The 24,173-nt window shown below is 39.2% G+C and overlaps 2 protein-coding genes across 2 annotated transcripts; one reads left to right on the top strand and one right to left on the bottom strand.

Moving 5' to 3' along the window:
- Positions 1 to 843: 843 nt before the first annotated feature.
- On the bottom strand, positions 844 to 16,914 carry LOC141005544 (KN motif and ankyrin repeat domain-containing protein 1-like). The gene is made up of 13 exons (XM_073477407.1): positions 16,886 to 16,914; positions 16,741 to 16,785; positions 12,749 to 12,857; positions 9,066 to 11,639; positions 8,224 to 8,376; positions 7,507 to 7,609; positions 6,702 to 6,866; positions 6,490 to 6,577; positions 5,555 to 5,774; positions 3,485 to 3,627; positions 2,183 to 2,383; positions 1,437 to 1,535; positions 844 to 1,336 (listed from the first exon to the last, which is right to left on the bottom strand). The coding sequence occupies exons 3-13, from the start codon at positions 12,783 to 12,785 to the stop codon at positions 1,277 to 1,279; spliced, it is 3,843 nt and encodes a 1,280-aa protein (XP_073333508.1). The 5' UTR covers positions 12,786 to 12,857; positions 16,741 to 16,785; positions 16,886 to 16,914; the 3' UTR covers positions 844 to 1,276.
- Positions 16,915 to 19,480: 2,566 nt separating this feature from the next.
- fbp1b (fructose-1,6-bisphosphatase 1b) lies at positions 19,481 to 22,605 on the top strand. The gene is made up of 8 exons (XM_073477746.1): positions 19,481 to 19,685; positions 20,150 to 20,312; positions 20,442 to 20,534; positions 21,313 to 21,453; positions 21,567 to 21,704; positions 21,861 to 21,980; positions 22,097 to 22,286; positions 22,397 to 22,605. Exons 1-7 carry the CDS (start codon positions 19,516 to 19,518, stop codon positions 22,283 to 22,285), a joined length of 1,014 nt encoding a protein of 337 aa, XP_073333847.1. The 5' UTR covers positions 19,481 to 19,515; the 3' UTR covers position 22,286; positions 22,397 to 22,605.
- The last annotated feature ends 1,568 nt before the right edge of the window (positions 22,606 to 24,173 follow it).

Here is a 24,173-nt window from a genome sequence, read left to right as displayed (position 1 = left end):
TCATGTCTCATTATGACAAGTTATGAGCTGATTTAAAACTAAACACATAAGTTGTTTTGCTCATCTGACAGAGATGACAAAACACAGCAGTAGACTGTTACTAAACAAAGGATAGATGATGCAGCTGTGACACGGAACATTTAATTGAAGGTTGCTTTAAATTCCTGCTCCGAAGCACCGATGTCTCATTTTGTTAAAAGCCTCCAATCTTCTCTCCCTGTTTCCGTTCTTTGCCTCCAATGTCTACATCTCATGTCGGAGGGACGAAGAAGTAAGGAAAGGAGTCGAGGATGTACAAACTGAGAAGTAAGAAGAGGGGCTTGAGTCCAAATGGATATTTGTGCCAAATTTGAATTGAAATTCTCTTGAGGATTTCCTGAGATATCATGAGAATGAGACGTACGACCCAAAAACACAATGCCTCCAGCCACTGCTGGCTCCACACAGGCTTTAATCAGAGTTTCTGAGCACATTTTTTAAAGGTTTTTTTGTTTAATTGGATTAGTGTCCAACAGCAGAGAGGGACATTGTACAGAAACAAACTCGCAGAGGTAGCTTGTTTATTCCAAATTTAATTTATATCTCTTCTTGAAACAGATAATAAATGTGTGGTTCATATAAAATGTGTATTGACTCTGGACTGTCTGGACGGATTTTAAGTTCACAGATAAACTTTTATAGATGTTTTAATTTACAGAACAGAAACATCAAGTAAGGCGCAGTTTTATTTGTGTGGAAACTACGCTTATCTGCGTTTATTTATAACGTTTTTCTTTCAGAATAATGAACAAAATCAGGCCTTTGGCTGTTTGTAATATATTTTTTATTCATACATATGTGCTCATAGATCTCTGAGTTTGATGCTACTGTATGTTATATTTTGTTTTATCATCTCATTCTCCTCTGCACTTTGCACAATTTGCAACTATAAATCTAATTTTCAAAAAAAAGAGGGAATTAAAACAATTGAAGTGATCCTATATATTAGATATCTGCAGGATGCAACATTAGCTATTATCTTTTCTGAACATAGAACAGTAATATACTCTACCATGCATGTATTACCTGCTGAGTTACATTATAATACACACTATGCAATGTTATGCAAATGCTCCACTAGGATGCATCATTGTCACTGGAGAATAACAAGCACCCTGCAGTTAGTGAAAAGAATCATTTTCCAACTGTAGGTTCAAAACTAACGCTGTTAAAAATGTCCCCCTGCTACTGAATCACCTCATAAATAAGACTCAAGAAGCATCCATTCAGCATCACCTCATTCAAAGACATTTTTACCACCAGAGGAAAGAGACTTGCCACTGTGACGTGCAGCTGCCTGTTAGGACACATAAACACACACACACACACACAATAAAAAAAGTTACCCACATGTATACTTAGTTTAAGTGTGAGTGTGAGATGTGTGACCAGCTTACCCCGGTCTGTCCTTTGGAGAAGTTGGCATGTGCATAGAGGAGAACTGCGATGTCGTTATGTCCTGCCTCCAGTGCAATGGACAGAGCTGTGCTTTCATCCTGTAAACACACAAACTCATACACATTACGACAGGCTCTGCTATTACTGTGCATTTACAAAGAGAAAAGACATACTTGACATATTTAAATGTATCATTCTGAAGTAAACACTGATTGCGCAGTGTACCACTTTGCCGTCATTTATGCAGAACCCTGGTGAACGAAGGTAAATGTTATTGATCCCCCATTCCATATACATTTTTTGCTTGTATATATATGTAATACGTTATTAGGTTGTAACTGTTAGTTGCTGTCCACATAGAGTGACTTGGATTAGTTAAAACAGTTATTTATTAGCATGAAACCTACTAACAAGTCAAGTAAAGCAATGTTTTACTCGTTGTTGGGAATATACTGGTGCAGAAACAGGTCTGGGAATAAAATCACTTTGTAATACTACATGTCTTTTTGTAGTGTCCATGTTGTTTCCAGATTATGACTTGAAAGCTTGAACGACTTCCCAACTCAGGACCATCCAATGAGCAAGTGAATGCACTATTATATACAACTTCTACCACTTTGTTTCCCTGACATAATTACTGGAAATTATGATTATCCTCTGCTTTTGTAACACACTATGTGAGACAAAGTTGCTTCAGCTCTTGAGCTTGAAGCCATCGGGCTCACAGAAGCAATGACTCACATACACTGTCACTCAGGGTGGCATCACAGTCTGGTTGTGCCAGCAGTAGTCTCACGATCTCAGCATGGCCGTGCTCGCTCGCGCACATCAGCGCCGTGGAGCCCTCGTCGTCCTGGAGATTGACCTCCGCCCCCTGTGCCAGGAGCGCCTGCACCATGTCCATCCTGCCGTGGCTCACAGCCAGCATCAGAGCTGTCTGACCGGCCTGGATGGCAGATGACGAGTGTCAAACACAGGGAATGGGGTGTGAGTATACATGTCTCAATCACTCACACCTTTTGAAGCTACACATACAGAACATTTACCCACTGAAAAACACAGTAATGTTTTGGTTTATGGTTCCCAAATTTCCTCATAATTATCTAATAAATGTCCTGGACAGAACTAGGTTATTTTGTGCTAATTATAACAAAAATAGAGACACTATCTAATTTAATTTATGTTGTTTATATCTTTGCAGGCAACTCCAATTAACTGCATGCACAATCTCCTGCCCAGTTCAACCAAACATGCAAAAATATTACATTTCTCTACAGGCAGGGAAACAATTCAACAAATCTGAAAGAATCCTGTCAAGGTTGGAAAGAGCTCTTCGGGACTTTTTCTTATCCCCCTTTCTGCTATAAAGTTTCCAATAATAAATGAATAATGAATGAGTATTAACTTGGGTTTAAACGAGGAGGTCGTTAAAAGGAAAATCCCCCGTAAATCTTCTTCCCATAATTAGTAGCAAATTACATCGTTGCTTCCTGGAAAACTTCTGAGGAAATTATTAGAAAATCACTGACCTATAAAATGAAGTGTTGCCAAAAATACATGCAGCACATTAAATGTATCATTTCATGTATTTCCATTAGAACTGGAGATTTATTTTCTGGAATTCTAGCTTCATGTAGGGACCCACATTCAGCCCTGCATGAAATAATTTATATTCAGTAATATCCACATTTGGAATTGAACGGTTATGAAAACTACCTTAAAAATAACACCTGCAGGTAAAAAAAAAATATTAACTCGACAGTGATAGAAAATGCACAAATGGGCAAAAAACTCAATTTGTGCAGGGCTTATCTATTACTGCTGGTTAGCTGGCTCCAATAAAAGCCTGTTATCTATGTTTGACTTTTCCATTCTCCGGTTTAATCTCATTTGTGCACAGAAAAACAAAACTTTCTCTGACATTCAAAGGGAAAAAAAAAATCCATTTATAGGATTTAAGAATCAACAATAAGCTTCAGCATTTGGACACAGTTTAGAGAAACAGCAGGACGTCACATCCACTCCCTCTACCTGAGAACAGACTGACCTGGCTGGCCTTGGCATTGACGTCTCCTTTTGTGAAGAGCTTCTCCACAACCTTCATGTCCTCTGGACGTTCCACAGCTGCGAGCGCAGCCAGCATGATGGGCGTGTAACCCGCTTTGTTCTGTTGATTCACGTTACACACCTCTGAAGTGACGGTCACGTGGCCCGAGTAGAAAAAACAAAAGAGAAGAAAGAAAGAGTTTTATGTCTTCACTTATTTATTGGTGAGATTTGCAAAGTCTTTCCCTCTCTCCTGAGTGTACCATGTTCTCCAGTCAGCCAATAAAAAATTAAAACCCCTGACGGGTGAAGTGAATAACATCTCTTTACAATGCAACGTTCTACTGGGAAAACTCCCCAGATCTCATGATGGAGTGTACTTGATCTGCAGCGGTGTTCAGACATACTTGTTTTTGATTGCCCTCTCCCAGTTTCCTCTCGGGGTTCACAATTACTTTAAAATACTTCACAATACTTTTCACACTTTTAGTTATCATTTCTGACACTGTTCAGCATGTAGTCTGCTGTACTGTTGCGCCTCATCCTCCCCAGTGAGTGAGAGACAGACAGAGAAATGGAGAGGAGAAAGGATATTTACACAAACTTCAGACGCCCTGGAGAGAAGAATTCCTGTGTCTTATGTAAAGTTGTAAAGGAAAGTGGCTGTAAAATCACACCACGTCAATCCCCGATCAAGTGGCTGACAAACAAAGGCCATCGGCATGCACAGACTCTCTAAAGGGCAGGGGCAAAAAATTAATGAATGCATAAATAGTCATAAGTAGTACTGTGTGCCACAGATTTATGCAAGTTTACACTAAAAGGAGAATTATTCTGTGTTGTTTTCTGAGAATTAAATGTAAAATAAAAATTATTTGACATAAAAAATGTTGCATTTTGCTTTTTTTGTTTTTTCATTCTTTATATGTCACCAGAATGCAGGAAACACGGTCCTTGTGTCTCAAAGAGATCCCTCTGCTTTCAAAAATCTTGTCCTATTTTTGAGGTCTCAAGGTTGCCAACTTTGTGTTTAGATGGGTGGTACGTGTCAAAGAACAATCACATAAATGCCAGGAGGAAAGGTTTCTCAGCAGAACAATGCATAGTAAAGACAATGTTATTTATTTCCACTGTCAGTGGTTTTGATGTTTTGGTTGCTATTGTAAGAAATACCTTTACATTACAGGACTTTTCCATGTCAAATAAAATGTCCACAGGTTAAAAAGCATGTACATTTTGTAAGAGTGTTGTTTTTATTCTAGCATGACTCCTAACTGCACATCCTGTGATACATCAAACTACACTGAGTCACTCTTCCAAATGGGCTCCTTTTTCGATTTTATGAGACTGATTTGAATGTGGTTAAACTCGTCTTTCAGGGCCAGGTGATATTTGACGAAAGTCTTCATTTTGAGCCATATAATAAAAGCTTTAGTCATGCTTTTTCATTCGGGAACATTGGAAACAAAGGTAAATGCCTGTGACAATTTGTTTACTTTTTTTTTGCTGGTAATGTGCTTCTATTCTAACTGGCCTCTGAACAGACAGAGGTGGAACCAATCTCTTCTGAAAGCTGCAGCGCAGCTATTAAAGGTGCTTCATCTCCTCCATTAGGACTCTTATTCTGATGTTTTTCTGTTCAATTTATATTGATTAAAACCTCTGAATGGTCTACATCAGAGTCTTATGTCTGAGTTTTGGGCCACTGCTGGAGAAAAGGTTGGAACAGTTTATTATGATTTTAAAAGTGGATTTCCAAAGTACATCTGTGTTTGGATGAATTAAACCTTCTGCACTTTAGGTTACTGAAAATATAGGCAGTACACAATGTTAAAGGATCAATAAAGCTTTTATACAGCTACTATCACAAGCCAGAAGATGTACATTCACTTTTTAAATGTGGTGTGATTATTGTTTTTGACAGAACAGCTCTGAGAGCAAAAAAAAACATCTCTTCTGGCTGGCTGTGCAGCAGTCCAAAAAATGTTTTCTCAAAGCCAGGAAGGACAGAAAGGACAAAAAAAGCAAAAATACATGATGACCCCTAGTTGCGCTGCGAGTATTACCGTACCTGCATCAAGCAATTTCTTGACAATGCCAAAGTTGGAGTGAGACACACTGTAGTGCAGAGCTGTGTTTCCATTGCCGTCAGCCATATTAGCGATATGTTGCAATACTGAGGGTGAAATGACCCGATATGTAGTCAAGTGGTCCTCCACGGTGTCAGGGGCTGCTGACTTGTGGCTGGACACAGAAAACCATTCTTGCTGGAGCGTTTGAAGACAGTCATGCTGCAGGGGACAGAAGAATACAAAAAACAGTAACATGTATTTATTTATATATATATATATATATATATACATATATATATATATAAAAGACATCCATGTTTTGTTTAAAGCATCCTCATAAATGCCTTGCAAGTGCCATTATTCAGTGAGTAGAGAAATTTCAACCACTTTTCTAAATAGATAGGAGCAACTACTAATTATAGGGATGTGAATGGAAGAACAGACAAAGAGCGAGCATAACAAAACAACAACTCACTATTAAAATCTCCAAAACATCATAAAGAAAGAAAAAGGCTTTGGACTCATTTGAGTCGCAAAAGTTTGTTTGCAGTTTTGTTTGTATTTTAAGTTTCATTATAAAATCTGTCATGAATTTCCTTTTCAATATACGTGTTTTTGAACTCCCCATCTGTCCATGTGTTCGGTCTAAGAGCCTCTGTCACTCACCGAAGTCCTTGTTTTTAAGTTCAAGAAAAGTACAATGACAGAAAATTACAGAGCCGACACAATGCTGCACTTTGTGTATCAAATGCCAAAGTCATTTCTTTTTTAAATGACATACTTGAACACATCCTGGCCCAGTGTCTGTCCACACCCATCCAGTGACATGCCATTAAACGTGCACACAGACACACACACAGACACACAGACACACACACACACACACATGCATACAAAGTGACTCTCAACGCTGAATATAGTGAGCAAAACATACCAATTCCTTGCTTGATAAAGCCGTGTCATCACTCAGATGCATCTTTAAGGCTTGACAAGCAGAAAACATCTTTTCACTCAACTTACACCTGAAAGGAAGAAAATTCTACAGGTCACATGCTGCAAGTTTAGAGTCACACAGCAACATTTTAAAGCTGTAATCTTATTCAGCTGAGATTTTTGGGCTTTAAAACCTTCTAGACTTTGTCATACCTCTGTTGTGATTTTGCAGACCCTTTCGATCCCTTGTTGGAGCCACATTTGCCCTTTTTTGCTTGCGTTCCATCTTGAGAAACTTTTTTGTTTCCTCTCCTTTCCACTTCCTCAGTGTTAGCCTTCTCACTGGCAGGGAACTCGTAAGATGACATGGGGTCCAATCTAACGACAAACCACATTAGTTAAAACACTGATAATATTTATTAAAAGATAAGTTCACCCAAAATGATCATGTCAATTATCTACTCATGATGTAAATTCAAGTGAAGTTTCATAGTCCTCAAAACATCTCTGGAGCTTCACAGCAAATAGATGCAGCATTTTCCTTGGGGACTTGCTTTAAAATGTAAAAAAAAAAAACTGAAGAAAATCTAAAATGGCTCGATACAACTCATCCAGCGTAATCCACGTCTCCGAAAGCCCTGAGATCCCAAATTGATTTGAAAAGACAATATTGTATGTGCAGTCAAGCTTGAGCATCCACTTCAGACTGGGTGTTCACAAATGTTTTCAGCTCAGCAGCTACAGTGAAGACTTTGGCTTACAAAAAGGATGTAAATATGTTTTTCTTTTATTATTTCTTTACGTTTTAAAACAAGTCCCCATCTACTTCAGTTGTTTCGGAGAATCCTGCGACACTGTTTTTGCCGTGAAGTTCCAGAAACGGTTTGCGGACTATGAGACTTCAACCGTCTTTCCATCATCATGTGGGTTAATTTTCATTTTTGGGTGAACTTATCCTTTAAGACACAAAGTATTAGAGTCTTGCTGTACAATATTAGTTTAGATGTTAGATGATTACCCTGTGGTCACTCTCATAAACTTCATGCTCTTCCTGGTACTGCTACAGCCTTGGTCACCATTCTGTTTCTTCATGACAGATCGCAGCACACCGGCATGAGTGTCTAGAAACAACAATGCAGCACATGCTTCTGAATCATACATCTGACTTAATTCATTTAGCACTGTGTCAACTATAGTGTATTTTATTTAACACAACACATGCAAAGAAACCGATACAAGCCAACTAGATCAATTTGGCATCATCATCATTACCATTCAAATCAAACAATTTAATGACATAGCCTATACAAAGGCATCTGCTCATTCATTCCTATAATTTGTCACCCATTTGTCCTTATGGTGCTTTAAATATTCTTCCTAATGTGAGGGAATCATTTTAAAAGTGAAAGCTTTCTCTGACACCAGCTCCTCCTACGAAGCCATTCAATTTTAGACCCTCAGCCACAAACTGGTATGTGGTACGAGGCGCCTTCCAAAACCAGATCATCATTCCAAGCATCGCAAGTGTATCCCTCAGAATGCAAAACTTGCCAAGCCAAAGGCAGCCACTTCCTCTGAACCAAATACAAACTTAAACTGGGCCTTGGGAGTGGTCTGGAAGTAAAAATATTTTTAAAGTAGACTACTTTCACACATTCTTACCCACCAAATGTTTACATTGCTTTTCACAAAGATGAACTTAAAAAGACACTGACATACAAACATGCATGTTTACCTTGTAGAGCTGAGGATGCCTGTTGTTCTAACATCTGTATCATTCTTTTCACCTCTGATTCATTGCCACCCTGTTGGCAGATTCCTGGGTTTGCCTTGTCACACTTAGATGCTTCAACGGAAAATTGAGATGGTGACTGAAACTCTCTGTTGGCTGTGACAAAAAAACAAGAGGATGTTAGTGATGTGTCTGAATAGCATCAGAATGACATTACAGATATGACATACAGTATATTATATAATGATAAAAGTCCAACTTTAACAGGGATTTTTTGACCTCTAGAAACCCTTTGGAGAAATGCTTTGATTAGTGGATCCCCATTTGTTTGTAAACAAATGTAAAGGTTTAGCAAGCTATATGGTGCTCATTGGTTTTGTGCTATTCTACTGACCAAGAATTGGTGTTGGTAAGATGCCAATGAATGTAGCACTTAACCAGCAAACAAAGGGAAAAACCAGACTGCCATATCATTATCCCAAATGGGATGTGAGTTGATTGCTTGTTTTGAGAGTGGCACTGTAGTCTATTTCCTGCAACTTGTGTGTTGCAGGCATCATCCTGTAATGTTCAGAGGAGGATGCACTTAAGGACTACACTCCATACTTAAGATAAGATATTCACATTAGATACAAGTTATAGTGCATTAATTCAGAGCAGGGAACAGACAGTTTCACTGAAACCATTCTGTAGCTCCTTAGTGTCCATTTATCAGGAGATAACTGAAACCCTGCAGCTAATCACAATAAAGTATTCACATAGACAGTGGTATAAAATGACTTAATTCCAATAAAACTCCACTGGGTACTTTTAACACTAAATAAATTCCTATAGTTTTACTCTACCTGGTGGCTGAGAATCTAAAAGATGGATTCCTTGTGCTGCAGCTTTGTTACTGCAGGATAGCTTTGAGATGGCACTTCCTTGGTTACCGTGCTGCTGGACAAACCCTTCCCTCGGGTGAGTGTAGTCCTCTGTGAGCAGGTCCCCATGCTCCCCGAGGAGCCTATGCATCTTCTCTATGTAATGGTTCAGCTCTGGGTCCCACTGGGACTGTGAAGATTGCTGGAACATCTGGACAGGTTTACTGGATGAAACTGACAAATCCCGTATCCTCCCCTCCCCCACACCAATGCTCCTCGTCTTGATGGGATCAGGTAGATGGGATGGTCCAGAGGCCATATTTCGGGTTTTTAGTCCAACCAGGAAATTCTCATTAATGTCCGTGAATCCAACGCCTGTGTCTCTGGTTACCTTGGGTGCTGTCACTGTCGTTTGTTTTAAGGCACTTCCTAGATTCAAACCTCCAGTTCCTACACCAATTGATCTGGTCTCTGGGGCACACTTCATATCTTTGACCCGGCTGCCCACTGACACTGTCCTTGTGACAGTCTGAGTGGTGTTGGTGTGCTTGTCTTTGGTACTGAGGACAGTATTAGTGCTGGAGTCTGTGTTGAAGGCATGTCTGGTGTTGGTAAAGCGAGACACTGAACTGGATATAGTGTTGGTACGCTGAGAGGCCGTCTGTGGTGATGCCATGATTCCCAGATCCACTCCTCTGACTTGATCTGTGGCAATACCTTGAGAAACCAAATCCTTTGCCTCATAGATAATGACATCAACAGAACAGTCCCCACAAGCCACTGAATTATACTTGGTCTTTCTTTTCTTAGGCCCTACATTTTCCGCTGGTACCTCTGTGTTGGTTTCTGCATCACATAACTTTATCTCCATCCCAACACCTTGTGTGTTAGTAAAAATGTGGCTCCCCACACCTTTTTCCATGGTCTCCACTCGCTCCCTGACCTCCCAGTAGCTCATGGGTACATCTGGTCCTGTGCAAACATCCTTCAGCTCAGGCCTGCAACAAGATATTCCCACTGTCTTCACCTCTGTTGCCTCCCCTGTGCTGGCATCTCGTAGCTCTTTGTGATTGCCCACTCCTTGGTCTGTGGTATGAGGTCTTGCCTTGGTGCCCGTGCTCACAGCGGATGGCCTTGCAAGGGAGGCTTTATCAGCTCGATTCCTAGCTCCTGCAGCCTGAAGCTCAAGTTTCAGACGGCTCATCTCTGTCTGGAGAGCTGATTCCTTCAACTCTGCTTCTAAGTGACATATTCTCTCCTTCAAGGCACCAATTATTTGTTGTTGTGCATCAAGCTCTGCTTCCCGTTCTGTGTAAATGCCAAGATTAACTTCAGACACTTCTGTTGCAACGGACCTCATTTTTACTTGATCAGTGTACACACATTTGTTTTCTTTTGTGGGTTTAGACAAGGTGATATCTATATCTTTATCAGTTCCAACTGCAACTGACTTGATTGCCTTGACGCGAAGAGGACTGTGGCCTTTTTCATGCCATGCTTGCAAATGTCCGCCCTTGATGGTTCTTTCCAATGCCTGCATCTCTTCAGTCAGTTGCCTGAACTCCCTGAGGTCAGTGAAGTCACTTTCCATTATATCCTCAAGTCCTTCCTTGGTATTCTCTTTGTTTCCAATGTCAGAAATTTCCAAGCTATGCGCTCTCTTCCACATCACATCATCTATGTCCTCATTGTCACTGTGGTTCTTGAGCTGAGAGACCAGTTGCCTTTTTTCCTCCTGAAGGACTGAGATTTTTACCTGGAGTATGGGGATGATTTTCACCTGCTCCTCCAGCTCCTTCAGTCTCTGCAGAGCTACTACCATCTGGTCACGGACATGCTGCAGATGCATGGAGCCAGGACTAACTGGAGTGGTTCTACCAGAGCTCTGTGGGCTTAGCCTAAGGCATCCAGTGCTGCCTCTACTGCCCAGGGATGAGCCAAGCATATCACCTCCTGTGCCAGTAGGCTTGTTCCCATTGTTGTTCTGATTATATGCACCCACACCAGTGAAGGGGGAGAGTGACCCAGGGGAGCTTACCCCTCCAAAGCTGGCCAGTCGTCGACGGGGATGGGGCTGAGGTGGAAGCTGGTTGGTCACCTCATGATCCAAGTGCTTGAGGGTCTCCATAATAGTCTTCTCCACCAGGGGGGGTTGTCTTTGTAAAGCAAGAGATCTTGCAGCAGGCTTAGGCTTTGACTCATTAGGTATGTGAGACATTGCTGGTCCTTCATTCCTCGAGGGTTTGCTATCCAACGAGGAACCATGTGGTGGAGGAAGAGGAGGTCGACCTCTGGTTGTAGAAGACATGCCCAGCAGTCTTGTATCATCACTGCTAGATGAAGACAAGGATTCAGCAGAATGCCACTGGCTGGATGAAATGCCACTCTGTGGTTTTTCCACATTATTGTTGGCCACTCTGGGCCTCCTCTTGAGGCTTAGCCGCTTAATGGTGGTGCCGTGTTGGAAATTGTCGACGTACTTGAGGTAGTCCACATCCGACTGATAACTGCAATTAATCCCCAGGTAGTTAGGAATGCAGTCTTCGGTACTTTGACCTATTAGAGCAACAGTGGAATAGCCATGGATTGTTACTCTTGCAGACTTAAAAAAAAGACTCCTACCTAAGAAAAATCCTATACATTGAGTTTAAAACTAGACATTAAATTCACAACAGTAAACTAGGGCTATTGAGAATTGAAATCATTCTTTACTTTTCATAACAAAATAGGGTGTCTACAGGCATCACACAGATAAATCTAGTGCTTTTTAAGACCTTTTCAACATTTTAACCAACATAAATCAAACAAAGCATCTCTCTTTTTTTCAGACATTATAGGTAAGTATAAAAGTAAGTTGTATACATGTGGTCTTATACGGAGGTAGGTTTTAATTAGGAATATGGTTATTAGAGTGAATAAGGCCAACAGGTAAGTGGAAATATAGGGCAAAAATGTTTAAGGTAGTATAAGGCAATTAAAACTTTACAGATTCAAATTTAAGACAATTAAATGACTTTTAAGGCCTGAAAATACCCTGCAAAAATATAAAAGAAATAAACCACATGCAATGGGAAGTACAATCTCTTCACACCACTTAAGGCTATACACTTTCTGCCCTTACAGTTTCCTTTTTCGTTCCTTACCTTGATATTATATGCCCATCAGCGACGGTTTCTATTCAGGTCTACAGCCTTCCTTCTATCACTTCGAAATGTTTTTGACTATAAACTGTCTGAGCCCGTCCCGCAAGAAGAGAGGAGGGACAGAGGAGGTTTTACCAATGGTGTAGACACTCTGTTTTCAGTAGTCACTTCTCCCCAAATGGTATGTCTCTCTACATAGACTGAACCTACTCTATAATTACTCTGCAACTTTCCCTCTAAATGCCTGACCATGCGCTTGGCAGGTTTTCTCAACCACAGACATCTCACAAAGTATTTCAGCCAGTGAACACACAAAAATAAGAAATCTTTTTCATGTATCAAGCACTTGACATGATAAAAATTGTAATTTAAGAAACAGGTTTAACTGTATTTAAATTGTAAATTTTGAACACTTTAGTTGCGTCATTTCTTTACGATCGTTAAGTTCTATTTCAAGACCTATACACACATGGCTGCAAAAACTAGCATTTAAGCTATTAGGAAAGTCATAGTTATAGTTACCTGATACATTTCTTAAAATGTAACTGCCTTGTGCCATGGATGTGATTCACAAAGCATCAATAGATAGATGAAGCGATCCCATTAAATCCAGTTGGAACTTTGAATGAATCTGTAAACAAAAGATTGTAGCAAGTTTTCCATTCTACATATCTTGATAATTTGTTGTTCCTGTACATGTATTCTCCTACTGCATCAACTTCTCTCTCTCCCAGCACAGGTCCAGCAGTCAATAACAGCTTACCTTACAATGCTTACATACAGGAAATGCAACACCGGGCCGTGACATAATATAGTTAATTCTGCAAAAGTACAGCTAGCGGAATAGCTAAGCCTCAGTGCACAACAATGACTCACCGCACTGAAATGCCATATCACTTTCTCATTAGTAAGCACCTTCTGTTCTCAGCATGTGGAGGTTTTAAGGAGAGGGATTTTATATGCCAAGAATGCACATCTCACCTCTTGTTCAATGCCTTGTTTTCTCCCTTCATAAAGTCGTTTACATTTGCAAGTTAAGTGATAGATTGAATAGTGTTTTATGTATAAAATAAGGACATAAGGAGAAATTAAAGGATAACTCCATCACTTTGTGCATGAAAGCAACATTATGCAACTTTTACCTTAAATTAACAGCTTTAAAATCATTTTGATGCTACAGTGTCTTGAAATAGGGTAAATGGTGTCTCTGTCACTTGTTTCTGCACTATGTAACTTCAGTGAGAGGGTAGGATCCCAGCGTTACATACATGTTTACTTCAAGATACAAGTTTCCGACACATAACATTGTTATGATGCAATGAGTTTTGTTTGTAGCACCTACATTATGTCTGACAAACTGCTACAGACCTGGGATTTGTATTTACGACGGTGGTGATGACAGAAACTTTGGGGGCACCAAATCCCACAAAATGCAAATTTCTACATAATGTTGCATTAAAGTGTGTTTTCAGGTCTTTCGGAGCACTACTGCATATAAAGAAAGTAGTCTAAAACCTTTTGTTGCTCCAGAGGAAGCTGCATGTAATCTGATAATGTGCCTTCAGTGATGTCCCTCAGTGGCTAAGTTGCATTGTGGGTAATGTAGGCGCCAGATTTTGAAAAGGAAGACAAAAGCGGGCAATACAAAATAGAAATATCAAAAAATATCTCTGATTCTGCTGTATCTATTTTGATCATTTGTGTCTCACCTGTCTATAATGAGTCCAACAGTGTAGCAATGCAGACAAGCGGAGCCTACATTACCCACAATGCAATTTAGCCACTAAATTATATAATTGGAGGCAATTTATCTGATTACATGTAGTTTTCTCTGGAGCCACAAAAAATGGTGACCGTTCTTAGGGATGTATAAACTGTCCATAAGGAGTCCAAATGTTTTACTGGAGTGCAATGGCACACCAGTGGACATGTTCAAAACCTTACTGCTGAATTGCTTTGTGGGTATTGTAGCCATCAAATGGCATCACTAGAGGCAAGTTATCAGATTGCATGCAGCTTCCTTTGGAACTACAAAAGGCCTTATACTACCTTTTTAACATATGCAGCAGTACTCCTCATGATTAATATAAACAAGTAAATGAGTTAAATTAGTGGAGTTACCCTTTAAGTTGTTGCAGTAGCAAAAGCATTATGACTGGATAGAGTAAAGAACAATCAGTATATCACAAAACTAAGGACTTACAGCATTATATAAACATGTACTGCTGTCAATATCAAAATGGTAAGTTATAGTAATTATATGTACATATGATAAGCAATATTTACAGATTGACTTCCAGCTGTTACACCCAGTTTCCATCGCTGCATTTAATTAAACATCAATCACATATATAAAAGACATTCGTGCGAGTAAATATTTGGTATACATAAAAGAGAAATCCCACTTCACATCAAAATCTGACTGCTTCCTCACTGACATCTAAAGACACTTTGACTGAAATCAGAGTGAACAAGTAGACATGACATCGAGCCTCAGGCCATAAATCCAATAAGTTTCGCAAGCTCTCTTTAGAGTTAGCCACAGTTACCATTATGGGAAAGCACAGCCAAGTTTGCAGTAAAAAAACAGAAACTAACAGATGAATGTGTTAGAGAGACAAACAAAGACACGCGGGAGTAAAATTTAAACATGATATTTAAATGTATTCATGCTTTATGCCTTTCTGAGCTCTACCTACATCAAAACATTGTACTGCTTATATAAACACCATTATTTAAATATATGTTCAGCAACAGAGGATCTTATGTATTCCCAAAGCAACTGACATATCCTCATAAACTATAACTCAGTATGGGCATTTGCACTTAAACTTAAAGGAAACTTTTTTTGTATGCAAGGTTTCAAACACCTGGGTTACTGCCATTTGTGCACAGTATCTTACACTAAAGTAAGTCTACAAGAGGGACTAGCAATAAGGTTTAAGTATGCATAATTTTTTTGTATTGTTGGCTGATTACAGAGCTCATGTTAAAATTCAATTGGCAAAAAGAGACACATACAGTTTATGTCAATGTATGTTCTGTCTTGCAGAGATGTAATTGATTGGTTATCAACACATGTCAAACAGGTCTGCTTCATTTAGTGTTGAATGAAAGTATTGGCTGTGTTTGTGTTGTTTGTTTGTGGAAGACTGTTATGCATGTATTTGACAAGAGACATGGGGGTTGTCCCTTAAAAGAAAGTTTTATGTTTTTCATCAAAGAAATATTCACAGAAATTTTCACATCATTTTGGACCAATATTATTAACATATGTCCACATTGATTTGAACAGTCTGGGTGCTGCGCCAAAACCTTAAAATGTTAGGGAAATCCCTGCTGTACTTTTTGTTGTTGTTGCCTTAGATTAAAAATATATCACCAGCACGACATTTCGGTTAGACTTCCACCAAAGAGGTACTTGTTTTAATTTATATGAGGTGGGTTTAATTTATCTGTCCATCTCTAAGACGTCTCTAGACTTTAAATAACAAAGATGTTGTGAGGTCATATTTATTAGAATTTACATGAGCCTTGCAACTATATTGCTATTGACACTAGGTTTATGAAAAGGCATGTAAAGGTTTTGATGTAAACTTTGAAACAGCATCAACTTGCATCAGGGGGCCAAAAAACATCGGTCGGTATTTGCCAACCACTGGCCATCAGTTTACCATACTGGTTGGATTTTTAGTATAATGGGCCACAGGCATTCAAGAAAATACAATTAATTTTAAGCAGCTAAATGTCCTGTTTAACTGCTGCTAAGTCGATATTCATTTGCAAGTACAATTTACTGAAGTACTGTTCTTAAAGTACAATTTTCAGGTACGTTACTCGAGTATTTCCATTTTCTGCTACTTTATTCTTCCTTTCCACTACATTCATTTGATAAATTTGGTTACTACTTACTATGCAGATTCAGATTATTTGGTGTTGATAGGCTATTAATTGTGACGTGTTACCAATCAGATATATTGTTGTTGGTGGGACAGTTGGTGTGAGACGATGCTGCATCAGAACCAAATTTATAACCAAACAAAGAATTAAAATGACTGTTTGGATGCACTCGTCATAACTGGTGAACATATACAAGAAATAGGTTAAGTAGACATTGCTTTGTTTTAAGGGGTCAAAATACACACTTCCTGTCTAGGAGAGATATTTCTCTATTTTGTGAAATAATAGGCCAATAGTTCTTGTTCCACTTCAAGTCCACATTATCAGTGACAATTCTCAACTCGTGACACTCACATGTGAACACAACCTGCTCAAACAGGCAGGTATTCCTGGAAACGTGTGTATCCTGCTGTTAAAGATGACATAATGTCTCTTTAAAAGGGGCTGAATGTTGCTAAAAGCCTGACGCCTGGTGGTCAAACTGGAGAATACAAGACAAACTTTTAACTATGACATGATGCTGGTGTAAAACTCCTACTAAACTTTCTGATGGTAAATTGAATGTTTCGTGTTTTTCTGTTTGAAAATGTCGACCACACTTAATGCACACTCACCTGTTAGCCTCGGTTAGCCTGCTAATGTGATGAGCTGCCACTCACCTGTGAAGGGGGAGAAGGTGAAGTTCGGGTGATGTAGAGCTTTAAAATAACGTCACAGAGTAGCGTTATAAGTTGGGACAAGTTAAATATAATCTTTTACACATTAATGCGAACGCGAGTTTGTCTTCCCTCCTCTTTCCTCCTTTATTTCAGCCGTTTTGCTTGTTCAACGCCATTCCTGAGGAGGGAGAAGTTTTCACTCTGCAGGAGTGGGACAGCCACTGCGCATGCGCTCAGAGCTGTCAACATGCCCAGCTGGTGCTCCTGGGACTCAGTCAGGTGATGAAGAGCCCCTGGTAAAATATTGATGATGTGTGTTCTCCTTTTGGAGCGATTACACAGCCAAGAGGACGACATGATGTTTGCCTCGGTCATACGGAAGCCCATTTCCACCAGTTAAAGATAAGAATAAAAAAATAGTTAACCTAGTGTACTTTATGATATTAAGAGTCATAATTAAGAGGTCAAAGGTCGAAAGTATGAGATAAAAGTTATAATTATGAGATTAAAAAAGTCATAATTGTGATATTCAAAGTCAGACTTGTAAGAAAAAAGATGAAACTGATGAGATTAAAGGTCTTGATTATAAGATAAAACGTCCTAAATGTGAGAAAAAGTAATACTTTTGAGAAAAAAAGCGGAATTTATGGAATCAAAAGACAACTTAGAGATAAAAAGTTATAACTATGAGATAAATGTCATAATGGTGAGAAAAAAGCTGAAAGTATGATATGAAAGTTCGAAAGTACGAGATAAAAGTTATAATTATGAGATAAGAAGTCATGTGAGAAAAAAGTTAAAATTATGAGATTAAAAGTCATAATTCTGAGATAAAATGTCATAATGAACTTAAAAGTCATAATTACTCTACTATTAAACTGTAATAATAAATGTCAAAATGATGTTTTTCACTCTTACATCCTGCAGGATATAGCTACCTTACCAGAGCTGTTTTGGTGCTGTAAGTTCAGAATAAAGTGAGTGATTTTGTTTGCAAAGAAGAACAACAGTCAGAGTTACCGGCAGGAAATGAAACATGCTCCTTAGAATTGAGTCTTTGCCCAGACTTCATTTATATTCAACATCTTGTAAGCTGCACAGCGACATCACGTGGACACAATGCAGAAATACACTTTGCTCTAGAGAAAATGTGTTGACTGGTACAGCCAGGAATAAAGAGCATTTTAGTGTAACTTGTGTTCTTTACAGGCAAGAGAAATATATGTTTTCATTTAACGACTTCAGATGTGTTTGTGTGTGTACTGTATGTAAATGGCCCATTAAAAATTATCCTGTGATTTCTGTAGCTATCACACGCTGGTCTGCGAAAAGACTGACCTTTGCAACTACATTTTTATCATTAACCTGAAAAAGCCATGAATGGTGTGTGATTAGCCGTCACACATTACCTCATGCTGGTGGCTATCATCATGCCTGGTATCTTGTTTAGTTCAAAGTTCAACTCTAGCTTTCTGTTGTGAAACGTCTCTGTAACATTTCATGTGAGCTTATCTTCTAAGTCGAGTAAATCTGAACTGAAGTCCTTTTACCTTTTTCCTTGTTTGTGCCACAGACAGAGACAGCCATAAACTGATTACATGCATGCAGAGACTCACTGACAGACACAACATGCGCCACCGCTCACTCTGAATGTGGCTCTCTATTTTACTACCTTCCAAATACTGTTTTGTCAGCAAGAGTTAAACTACAGGTGTTATATAAAATCCTGCAGGGTCGGGAAGGACAATGAGTCCCGTGAACTGAACTTTACACTTCTTCAGGATCATGCAGGGATGGTCAATGTCTCCAGAAAAGTGCTGATTTAGTCGTGTCCAGTACAAGCACGTGCACCAAGTTTAATAAAAATAATTTAAAGCATTCTGAGTAAAGGGAGTTATTGATCTTGTCACATAATTGTCTTAATGTAAGTAATCAAGTGGGGAAGTTTCATGGTTATATCTATGAGACCAAACTTTCCAGTTTTACTCGCATCTGTATCCTGAAGGTTTTCACAGAGGAGTTTGTTCATATAACATTCATAGCCTGATTTATAGAACATTTTATTCCTAAAAACATGCTGAAAATGTATTTTCTTTTTTTTATGGCTGTTGTCAGTATTTTCTGATTTATGGAGCAATAAAAAAAATAGACGTCTAAAATGATCTGAGTAAAAACCTTTGATTCTAATAACTGAACAAAATGACTTGTTATACAAAAAAATAACTAAAAATAATTGTCTTAATGTAAATAATCAACCGGGGAAGTTTCACGGTTATATCTGTTAGTCACCTTCCCTTAAATAAGCAAAGTAAAACTCTCAAAACTAAACAAATTGAATTTGTTTAGTGAATGTAGTGTTGTATAAACATTATTTCTGTGTAAGGCTTTTGGAATAATGATGCACTTCTGCACCATGAACACTAACAAACAAGATCCAAATGTGTTGCATAAACACATGATCTCAAATCAAACTGAGCGGGGATTGAATCAGGAGAAAACCATTGTTACGTTGAAACAAAACAAATGCTCACTATCTCTGAACTTTGCTCTTTCACCGAAGTGATCAAACCAACCCCTCACTGTGACAGAGGAGACTTTTGATTGGTTAGAGGCGTTGCACACCCCCGTCCCTTCCCCTATCCCTGTTCTAGAGTCCACTTTTTAACTTTGGTGCCATGCTCACCTACTTCACTTGAGGCTTTAGGTCCCAGTCCCACACCTGACAGCAAAATGTCTGACAGAGGAGCCTTCGATACCGACGTGCTGACCCTCACCAGGTTCGTCCTGGAGGAGGGCAGGAAGGCCCATGGAACCGGTGAGCTGACCAACCTGCTCAACTCCATCTGCACAGCTGTGAAAGCCATCTCGACAGCTGTCAGGAAGGCTGGGATCGCTAACCTGTGAGTTTCTTTTTTTTAAATGGTGGGAATAATCGAGGAAACAGGCATGCTGCTGAATATCAACGTGAATACAAGTACTTCTAATTGTCAGATTAATAAGGAGGAGGTACAGTGTGCACTCTTTTAGGTTGTCGAGTCATTTAAATGTGTTTGAAAAGGGAAGTAATATCTGGGTTTAGTGGTTTAAGCTGCCTGCAACATGACATGAGAATCTGTAAGCAGTTTTAACTTAGGCCCCTGGTCAAAGGTAAACTCTGCACATGTTGTGCACGGTCTCCCAGGGCAGAGGTCAAGAAGATAATGTTCTCACTGGTTTAACAGAAATAATAACAAACATATTGGGGCAAAAACAAGCTTATTAAGGAACACTTCATATCCTTGTGTTTTAAAATGACATCAGAATGGATAGATTTGCTCAGATTTAATCACTTTATTCACTATTATTCTTTTTCCTCTCTCTGAAGATATGGCATTGCTGGAAGCACCAACGTGACGGGGGACCAGGTGAAGAAACTGGACGTCCTGTCCAACGACCTGGTCATCAACATGTTGAAGTCCTCGTTCTCCTCCTGTGTGCTGGTGTCAGAGGAGGATGAGAAGGCCATCATTGTGGAACCAGACAAGCAGGTACTTACGTCTGCGCAGTGTATACAAGCATGTCTATACAAATATTTCTTCGTTTATGTTATAGATTTTCTTTTTCTTTTTTTTGTATTATTGTGACACTGACAAAAACGATTTTTTGTCATCTGACAGGGAAAATACATTGTGTGCTTTGATCCGCTGGACGGTTCCTCCAACATCGACTGCCTCGTCTCCATTGGAACAATTTTCGCCATCTACAAAAAGGTTTGTCAATGTTTTTCTGTTGTATATGGATAATTCCCTGGATTTATTTATTTATTTTGGAAAGCCCTCTCCAAGTCAGCATCTGTAAAATAAAATGGTTTCAGTGGTGGAATGTAACTAAGTATATTTACTCAGGTTATGTATTTGAGTACAATCTTAAAGTACAGTAAATATACTAAAAAATCTAATTTCCCTTGACAATGTAACTATAATCTAATTTCCCTTTTTTTCAAACATAACCTGCGTTGTGTATAGTTACTTATTTTTTGTAATCTGATTACATAATCCCAATTACATGTTATTCTTTGCTACCCACCCCTGACAATAATATAACACTTACAGGGGTGATTTTTCTATGTAATGAATACCTTTACTTGTGATATTTTATGCACATTCTACTAATACTTTTACTTTAAAATATAATGCAGGATTTTTACTTGTAATGAGGTTTTTTTTTTTTTCCATTGTGGTACTTTTACCTAAGTACACATTCTGAACTAGTAGTTTCTTCCCCCTATCGTACCAAGGGACTTTATTCTCATATACTTCCAAGAACTCCTGGTGATGATCTGACATAAGGTATAGAGCTAACATATTCACTAACTACTGTAGATAAAATATTGGCTTTCAAAAGGTCCAAGGGTACCTGGGCCCTGAATTCATAAAAAGACTTCATATGTTTACATTGTCCCTGAGTATTACTGTAAATATTCATATTGGTTTCTACAATGTTTCTCAATGATTTTGTGATATTTGACATACATGTGTTGCTCCACAGACCACAGATGGTGACCCATGTGAGAAGGATGCTCTGCAGCCTGGAAGAAACATCGTGGCGGCTGGTTACGCTCTGTACGGCAGCGCCACCATGATGGTCCTCTCCACTGGCCAGGGAGTCAACTGCTTCATGCTCGACCCCGTAAGACCAAAGCTTTACTGTAACACATGACAACAAAACTGTCACTTAATTATATATACAGAATAATGTTGTTTTGTTACTATGATTTCCTTACTATGACATTTCTTCTGCAGGCAATCGGTGAGTTTATCTTGGTGGACCGAGATGTGAAGATAAAGAAAAAGGGAAAAATCTACAGCTTGAATGAGGGATACGCACAGCATTTTTATCCAGACGTGACAGAATACCTTCAAAAGAAGAAATTCCCAGAGGTAATAGAAATAAGTGCGCAGTCACTGTTGCAAAAGGCATTATATGGAACAGTGGCCATTGACCATTATTGCTATTTATACTAAAAATGTGGGATTCTGAGTATGAAAGGGAAATACTGACTGATACATTCAGCATTTCATTTTTGTGTTTTCTAGGATGGTTCTGCTCCATATGGCAGCCGATACGTCGGGTCAATGGTAGCTGATGTTCACCGTACTTTGGTGTATGGAGGAATCTTTTTATACCCCGCTAATGTCAAGAGTCCTAAGGGCAAGGTGAGCGAATGGAATCAATTCAGATCATTTATAACAAGCGGCAATAAAATCCACAATTTGTTGGACACATATATTTTCCCATCAAGTCACTCACATTTCTACCTCTTATTTCTTAGCTGAGACTGTTGTATGAATGCAACCCCATGGCCTACATCATGGAGCAGGCAGGAGGTATGGCCACCACAGGATCCATGAATGTTCTGGACATCCAGCCCACCAGCATCCACGAGCGAGTTCCCGTCGTCCTGGGATCCCCTGATGACGTGCAGGAGTATCTTTCCATCTGTAAAAAGCTTAAAAAATGAGGTATTCAGGGTTTTTTTTATGTATCAACCTTACACAGGGCTGTATACAACAGGCACTAATCAACAAACTGTCTGGGATAATACATAATTTTATGTTTTTTCAACCTACAGCAGGACTAACGGCGCAATCAAGAGGCTCAATCAAGGCATTCATTGTTAGCTGCTTTCTACTCACTCCTTCAGCTGCACTGATGAAGGAACCAGGAACCTCACTGGGCCTGAGCAGTCTGCCTCACACTATGCTAATGCCATCATGTTGGTGTAAGTGTTATTTGTAGAGACTTACCCTGTGTTTTTTAAAATAAAGACAACTAAAAACATGCTTGTTTTCTTCATTGAGATACAAAAGTCCTGCATGCATGTATGGGCTGGATGTATATGTGAGGACAAAGGGCAGTAATAATAATATAATGATTAATGATTAATTTATAGAGCACTTTTCAAAAGTCATGTTCAAAAGTGCTTCACAAAGGCAGCAATATGAAAAAACATGAAAAGCCCTCTAGGTGGAGCAACACGGTGGACTCCACTGAAGAAGACCTGCTCCCTCAGCAGATACAAAATGGCTCATCCGTTAATTAACGGGGGCACTGACTCAAGCAACCTGATTTCCTCACACTGGGGGCCTCAGTGAGGCTGTACGTGCCACAGCCGTGATCAACAACATTTTGTGCGATTTAGCGCCCCACACAGTGCCTGAAATACCAGGTCTGTAACAATTTGTCAGATGTAATGTAGGTGCAAACTACAAACAAAACTCATTACATCATTATAATGTTATGTGTTGTGATCCTACCCTCTCACTGAAGTTACATAGTGCAGAAACAAGTGATAGTGGGGCGAAGGGGCTGAGACAGAGACATCATTCACCCTATTACAAGACACTGTACCATCATTATACATCATCATGTATTTTATGGTAAAAGAAAAGAAGCTACATAATGCTGATTTAAACTGAATCTTGTTCACTGATTTTCCTAACCCAGAAGTAGCAGCAGCAACCTCATGAAATGCACCGTTACTTTCTGCATTTGGGATGATGTAAAGACACAACTCAACAATATATGTAACAAAGACCTAGTCGTTTTCAGACATTTTATTGTAAAATTTCTACATGTTATTTTCATCGGTCTGGATCAAAACGGTGGTGATTACATGTCACTGACAGTCTGCAGGATCCTTTAATCCCCTCTCAGTAAAGCCTTGTGTGTAAGAATTTGTTCTTTACAGATTGGACAGAAGTAAAAACACCAAACCCAACATTTGCTCCTCTTCCAGCTGAAAAATACTGTGTAATTTCATTGAGCAGCTGCCCAAATTGCTTTTGAAAGCAACAAGCCTAATAGAGCACTCTGGGCTGAGGTAGAACAGGATGTTTACACTCACATTCACACCTAAAAGCTGCCAAGTACACAGTCTTTCACCTTTTTTTTTACTCAGATTCAACCTGCCTGTGTCCAACCGGCTTGCTGATTCTCCCGTTTCTAAGAATGAACAATGCTTTCATTTCATATTCCTGCCATGAAAGCTGAGAGCAGCTCTTTTTTGTTTGGACATAATGGGTTTTTGGGATGCAAGCCCAGACATCTCCGAACAAGTAAAAGGACATCATTGTTATGCGTAACCATAAATCTATAACAGTAAGAGTAGTTCTATTGTTGAGAAAGTCCTGTGTCAGCTTTCTCTTCAGATGTTTTCTGTTTCTTCATGTGGTTGATGACTTATTCTATAATTTAATGCTTTAGAGAAATAGTTTAACATCTTGGGAAATCTGCTTATTTACATTTTTGCCAAGAGTTACACGAGAAGATAAATACGCCTCACGTCTGTGCTGTGGATATGAAACTAGGCCAGTTAGCTTAGCATTACGACGAGGGGGACACAGCTA

The sequence above is a fragment of the Pagrus major genome, chromosome 12, assembly GCF_040436345.1.
Source record: "Pagrus major chromosome 12, Pma_NU_1.0".
Taxonomy (NCBI): domain Eukaryota; kingdom Metazoa; phylum Chordata; class Actinopteri; order Spariformes; family Sparidae; genus Pagrus; species Pagrus major.
The sequence above is the reverse complement of the archived record's forward strand: the minus strand, read 5'-3'. Positions and strand labels throughout refer to the sequence as shown.